This window comes from Sinocyclocheilus anshuiensis, unplaced genomic scaffold (assembly GCF_001515605.1).
Source record: "Sinocyclocheilus anshuiensis isolate Anshui unplaced genomic scaffold, SAMN03320099.WGS_v1.1 scaffold117, whole genome shotgun sequence".
Lineage (NCBI taxonomy): Eukaryota > Metazoa > Chordata > Actinopteri > Cypriniformes > Cyprinidae > Sinocyclocheilus > Sinocyclocheilus anshuiensis.
Genome location: NW_015536624.1, coordinates 337,137 through 342,935, shown reverse-complemented (window position 1 = coordinate 342,935; position 5,799 = coordinate 337,137). Strand labels below are relative to the sequence as shown.

The 5,799-nt window shown below is 35.6% G+C and overlaps 1 protein-coding gene across 1 annotated transcript in view; it reads right to left on the bottom strand.

Annotated features, from left to right (window-relative positions):
- Positions 1-76: 76 nt before the first annotated feature.
- Positions 77-5,799, bottom strand: part of LOC107704799 (trichohyalin-like) — a 30,159-nt gene continuing 24,436 nt past the window's right edge. Inside the window, exons 7-11 of the mRNA XM_016507828.1 lie at positions 4,955-5,120; positions 4,666-4,802; positions 3,685-3,818; positions 1,870-1,952; positions 77-836 (exon numbers count right to left, since the gene is read on the bottom strand). Coding sequence (XP_016363314.1) covers positions 1,877-1,952; positions 3,685-3,818; positions 4,666-4,802; positions 4,955-5,120 — 513 coding nt within the window. The 3' untranslated portion in view covers positions 77-836; positions 1,870-1,876. The remainder of the gene's footprint in view (positions 837-1,869; positions 1,953-3,684; positions 3,819-4,665; positions 4,803-4,954; positions 5,121-5,799) is intronic.

The following is a 5,799-nucleotide window of genomic DNA, read 5'->3' as shown; positions in this document are numbered from 1 at the left end:
GGCAGGTGTGTTGAGGCAAGTTGGAGCTAAACTCTGCAGGACACCGGCCCTCCAGGACCGAGTTTGGGCACCCCTGCTGTAAAGGCATTGGCAATAAAACAAAACCTCGTAAACGATAATCAGCCCGATCCAAGCACATCAGCTGTTGCTTTTCTGCTCACTAGAGCTTTAATTAAAGAAAAAATATGGAAAATAAAAGATTAAAAAGAAAAGAAAAGAAAAGAAGTGAACAAAATCAAATGATGTTTATAAGCTGGAATGGCACATGTTGTAAACAGAACGAAAACAATTTAGAGAAAGAAAAAGTAGTTTCATATAGCAATGAACATCTTAAGATCAGACTTAGAAGTTTTAGAAACACAATATTTAAATTCTGATTTAAAATGCAATAAAATGCCCAAGAGCCCTAAGGCACCTTTTCCAGTGATCCAACTTATTTAAAGTGCATTGTAGCATAAAGCTATACTGATTGAACTGGAGGAACTCGATGGATAAACCAACCTCACTTTGGATAAAAAGATCTGTTGGATTAATAAATGTAAACAAAATTAAATAACTGTAAAATTAACTTGGTTCCAGACTGACAGTGAACAGCGCTTGCTTTTCAAGCACGCCGTCTATAATGCTGCCAAACAATTAGGACAGACTTTCATGTAAAAATAAAAATGTGCATAACAGGACGTCATCTTGGCAAAGCCTCCAAACAGTTCAGTCCAGGACTCGTCCTTGAAATAGTCTGATGCTCAGTCAGTATGAGAATGAAAGATCATTCGTGTAAGTCAGTTCCTTTGGCATCTTTGTGGCAGAGGACTTCCTCTCAACAAACCGCATCAGACCTGTGAAACAAGACAGCAGGGTAAAGGACCTTGAAACTGTGAGAAGACCCAAATTAAGTGATATAAATGTGGATTTTGTCCCCCTCTACTGGAGATGAAGAGAGCAACATGCAAATATTCCAGGGCTTTCAGGGAAATTTTCTAATTATTTAAAGGGGTCATAGGATGCCCATTTTCCACAAGTTGATATGATTCTTTAGGGTCTTAATGAAAAGTCTATAACATACTTTGGTTAAAATTTCTCAATGGTAGTGTAAAACAACACTCTTTTTACCTTGCCAAAAACAGCTCTGTTCACAGCAAGCCGTTTTAGTGCATGTTCCTTTAAATGCTAATGAGCTCTGCTCACCCAGTTGATATGATTCTTTAGGGTCTTAATGAAAAGTCAGTAACATAGTTTGGTTAAAAATTCTCAATGGTAGTGTAAAACAACACCGTTTTTACCCTGTCAGAAACAGCTCTGTTCACAGCAAGCCGTTTTAGTGCATGTTCCTTTAAATGCTAATGAGCTCTGCTCACCCCGCCCCCCTCTCGTCCATGGGGTGACGAGCACTCATTCAGGGCGGGTCTAAGGTAAAACGCTAGTGTCAATCAACAATCTTGGGAGGGGCCTGGGTCTGGGTGACGTCCCAGCGCAACCTCCTGCTCTCTCTGGTGAAGCCAACAAGGAAGTGACTTAAGCTGCAATTCATCAACTGGCCGCTAGATGGCTCCGCCTACTTTAGGCTTCAAAACGCTCGTCGGAAGTCTACGGGTTACGTCACGGACACTATGTCCATGTTTTTATACAGTCTATGGTGACGTCACACAGACAGGCATCTGAGATCGGCTCGATTTGAGAAAGGGGAAAACATTTAACCAGATAAAAAAAAAAACCCACTGGGTGGATTTTTATCATTATAGGGTGGTTGTGTACACACCCTGCCAACACACATTTCAGTTCAAACAACATGTAAAAGTGCATGTCGCATCCGATGACCCCTTTAAAAGGGAATCAGAGGACTGGACGGGTGATTCCAGCACATACTCTGACCTGAGCTTCACGCTTCACTCTCAGGTTGACTCATTCGCTTCTTGGATTTGAGCTCAAGCAGCCAGGAGGGTGAAGAGCCGGACCTAGATTTACATTAATCACAATTATTACATTTGACATAATTCAGATCATTCTTATTCAATTCATCATTATGTATTCAGACAAATGTGCTAAATGAAGCACCATAATGTGTATCAAGGATAATTAGAGCAATAAAACAAACATTGAAACAGCACTATAAAATGAATCCTTTAAAGTTCGACATATGAAATAATAGTCAAAAAAATCTATTTCTGTCTATAACCGTTTACTGAACCGTTGGGACAAACTATTAAAAAGAATTTTTATGAGTTTAATTTTATTTTATTTGTATGATATCCGATATATTAGGATTTATGGTACATATATTATGATATAGTGAAAGTACACTCTAAAAAATGCTGGGTTGTTTCAACCCAACTTTGGGTCAGTTATGGACTAACCCAACCGTTGGGTTAAATTTTTATATTCAATTTTTAACCCAAAAGTTGGGTTAGTCCATATTTGACCCAAAGTTGGGTTGAAACAACCCAGCATTTTTCAGTGTATGGAGGAAAAAAACCCTAAGTTTTATTCAGAGGCCCAAAGGGAGCAAATACATGCAATTTGGTGCAGATGCTGATATTTATATGGCTTAAAAGTAAGATGAAATATGCATATAAATATCAGTTATCACTCCAATAATGATGGTATTTAAATAGTTTTATGATCTAAACATATGCAATGCAATACAATGATGATTGAGAGATGAACAAATAAACGCTCCTCAAAAACCTGATGATCATATTTGATAATCACATTTTTATGTCTGGATAATCAAATATATATATATATATATACATATAATATATAAATATAGTAGTCAACATTTGAAGTGGATCAAAAAATCAAAGTTGTCCTAAGAAAAGAACGCATTTTGGTTTTAGGTTTTAGGATTCAACTTTGATGAAATGTTTTGATCCACTTCAAATGTTGACTACTGTATTATTAACAATATGAAAGTTATTCTTACGTTTACTTCATAAAAATCAGTAAAGATTTCACAGCAAAAAAAAAAAAACATGTCAACCATGAGCTGAAAGTTACGGAAGCCCGTTTCCGCCACTGAATAAAAAACAAAAAAGGTAATTGTGACTTTTTATCTCACAATTCTGACTTTTTTTCTCAGAATTGCGTGATATAAACTCGCAATTGAGAAGTTAAAAAGTCATAATTGTGAGATATAAAGTCGCAATTCTGAGAAATAAACTCGCAATTGCGAGTTATAAAGTCCGAATTGTGAGATATAAACTTTTTTTATATGAGATAAAGTTTTTCTCTCGCAATTCTGACTTTATATCTTGCAATTCTGACTTTATAACTCGCAATTGTGAGTTTATATCTCACAATTCTGTGAAAAAAGTCAGAATTGTGAGATAAAAAGTCGCAATAACCTTTTTTTATTTTTTATTCAGTGGCGGAAATGGGCTTCCATAGAAAGTGGACGTTTTTACAATTATAATAAAACACCTTTTACTTGCTAAAAAGTATGAGCTATCAAACAGACGACAGAAGGCATGCAGTAGATTGTGTACAACAGGTTTTTCTGTAAAGTTTTGATCATGCTGATCATTTGGAAGCCTTAGAAATGTATCAAATACGATACAGTAGGCTTTACAGAGTTAAATCTGCTCTGTAGAGTTATAAAATGCACTCATCTGACAATGAAAATGTGATTGCATCACATTCCATAAGCAATATAAAAGTTTTTTACTAAAAGTTTCTGGTCACACGTACCCACTGTCCTTGGCGTCAACAGGGGGCAGCACTCTGGGGCCGAGGGCCATGGTGGGTGTGCGGGGAGAGCGTGAGGGGACTGCTTCTGTTGGACTTTCTGTTTCTATCACTGCACTTCTCCGCTTTAGCTGGGCCTGCGAGAGAAAGACGAGACAAACTTAGAAATTAATGTTTTATGTTAATTGATTTATGCTGGTTTGTCAGCATAGCCACAGACCAACATTAAAAATACTTTACTCCAAAGTAAAATAAATCATTAAAAAAAATCTGTTATCTTATTTTCAACTGAAACCAGAGGCATAAAAACTATAGTTATATAGATTGTTTTAGTAATTAAATAATTTTAAACAATTACTGCTACTAAAAAGGTTATAAACAAAATATGATTTAAATAAGTAGACAAGAAACCACAAACATCACAATCTGGCTTTGATATAATGCTTAAAAACAACTGTTTTCAACACTGATAAAAAAGTTTCTTTGGCATTAGAATGATTTCTTAAAAGGATCATGTGACACTGAAGACTGGAGTAATGATGCTGAAAATTCAGCTTTGATCACAGAAATAAACTACATTTTAAAATATATTCCAACAGAAAACCGTTATTTGAAATTGTAGTGATATTTCACAATATTACTGTATTTACGGTCAAATAAATGCAGTCTTGGTTAGTAGAAAACTTTCTCAAAAACATTTTTTTCACTATTGCTACTCACAAACTTTTAAACAGTAGTGTATTTCAGATGGATGGGTAAAATAAAGTTGCTTTGTCTGCAGAGCAGTGTGTCAAAAATGGAAACTGGGAGTGTGGTTATGTGAAGGTGTGACTGGTGTTTCATGAGTCACTGCAACACTAAATTTATTATAGGCTTTTTGAAAAGTACGGTCTTTTCAATTCACCAAGCCTAAGCCTAAACTTAACCCCAGGTGGTTTAGTTAGTTAGGCATCCAAAACTGGACATATACCAGCAGGGACATACCATGAGGGCAGAAGGGTCCATCCCAGGAAACACAGGGACTCTCTTGGGCTGGTTTGGGGCTGGAGAGGACGTGACGTCCCGGGACGGTTCCTCATCTGATTCAGAGTCCACTCCATTGGAACACTGATCTTTCGCATCTGTAACAGATTGCTTTTGTTCAATCAGTCAAAGGTGTGCAGAGTTTTTACAGTTGAGTCACACAGATTCTAAAGGATTTAGGCTGAAAATGTAACATCATGTGACACAGAGTTACAATTCGATGTAAAATGATGTGATGTGTTGACCCCACCTGTGGAGTCGCAGAACCTCCAGTCGGATTGCGTTCCCTCTGTCAGAGCGGGCAGAACGGCTCTCTGTCGGACGGCACGAGACGGTCTGCTGCGCTTTATGCTCCGTTTCTTTCCCAGATCAACCTTCGAACGAAAAACGCTGGAGTCCAACAGAGGAGCTGCAGACTGATCCAGCAAAACACATGCAAAGATATACACAAATACACACATTAACAGGTGCACAATCAGCTATATTATATTATATTAAAAAGATTTTAACTTGATCTTTTCTATTATTTTAGAAGGCAAGAGTATAATATAATAGATATGAATTCTCTCTCTCTCTCTCTATATATATATATATATAGATGAATATGAATTCTTAAGACATTTTCCTCTGCTAAGCAGAAGATTCTAGTAATCCTTATGCATTACATTATATTACTGTAATATATAATAAAAAAATCTAATAAAATCGTAACTGAATGGAGATAAACAATATGAATGGTACTGTATATAATGCGTATAAACGTATAAATAAGTGAATAGTTTAAAAGAATTAGTGCTCTCAAACGATTAATCGCGATTAATCGCATCCAAAATAAAAGTTTGTGTTTACATAATATATGTGTGTGTTCTGTGTATATTTATTATGTATATATAAATACACAAACATACAGTATATATTTTGAAAATATTTATGTCTATATTTATATTAATATAATTTAGATTATAAATAAATATATTTAATATATAAACATAACATATTTTTCTGAAATATATACATGCACGTGTGTGTATTTATACACAGAACACACACATATATTATGTAAACAAAAACTTTTATTTTGGATGCGATTAATCG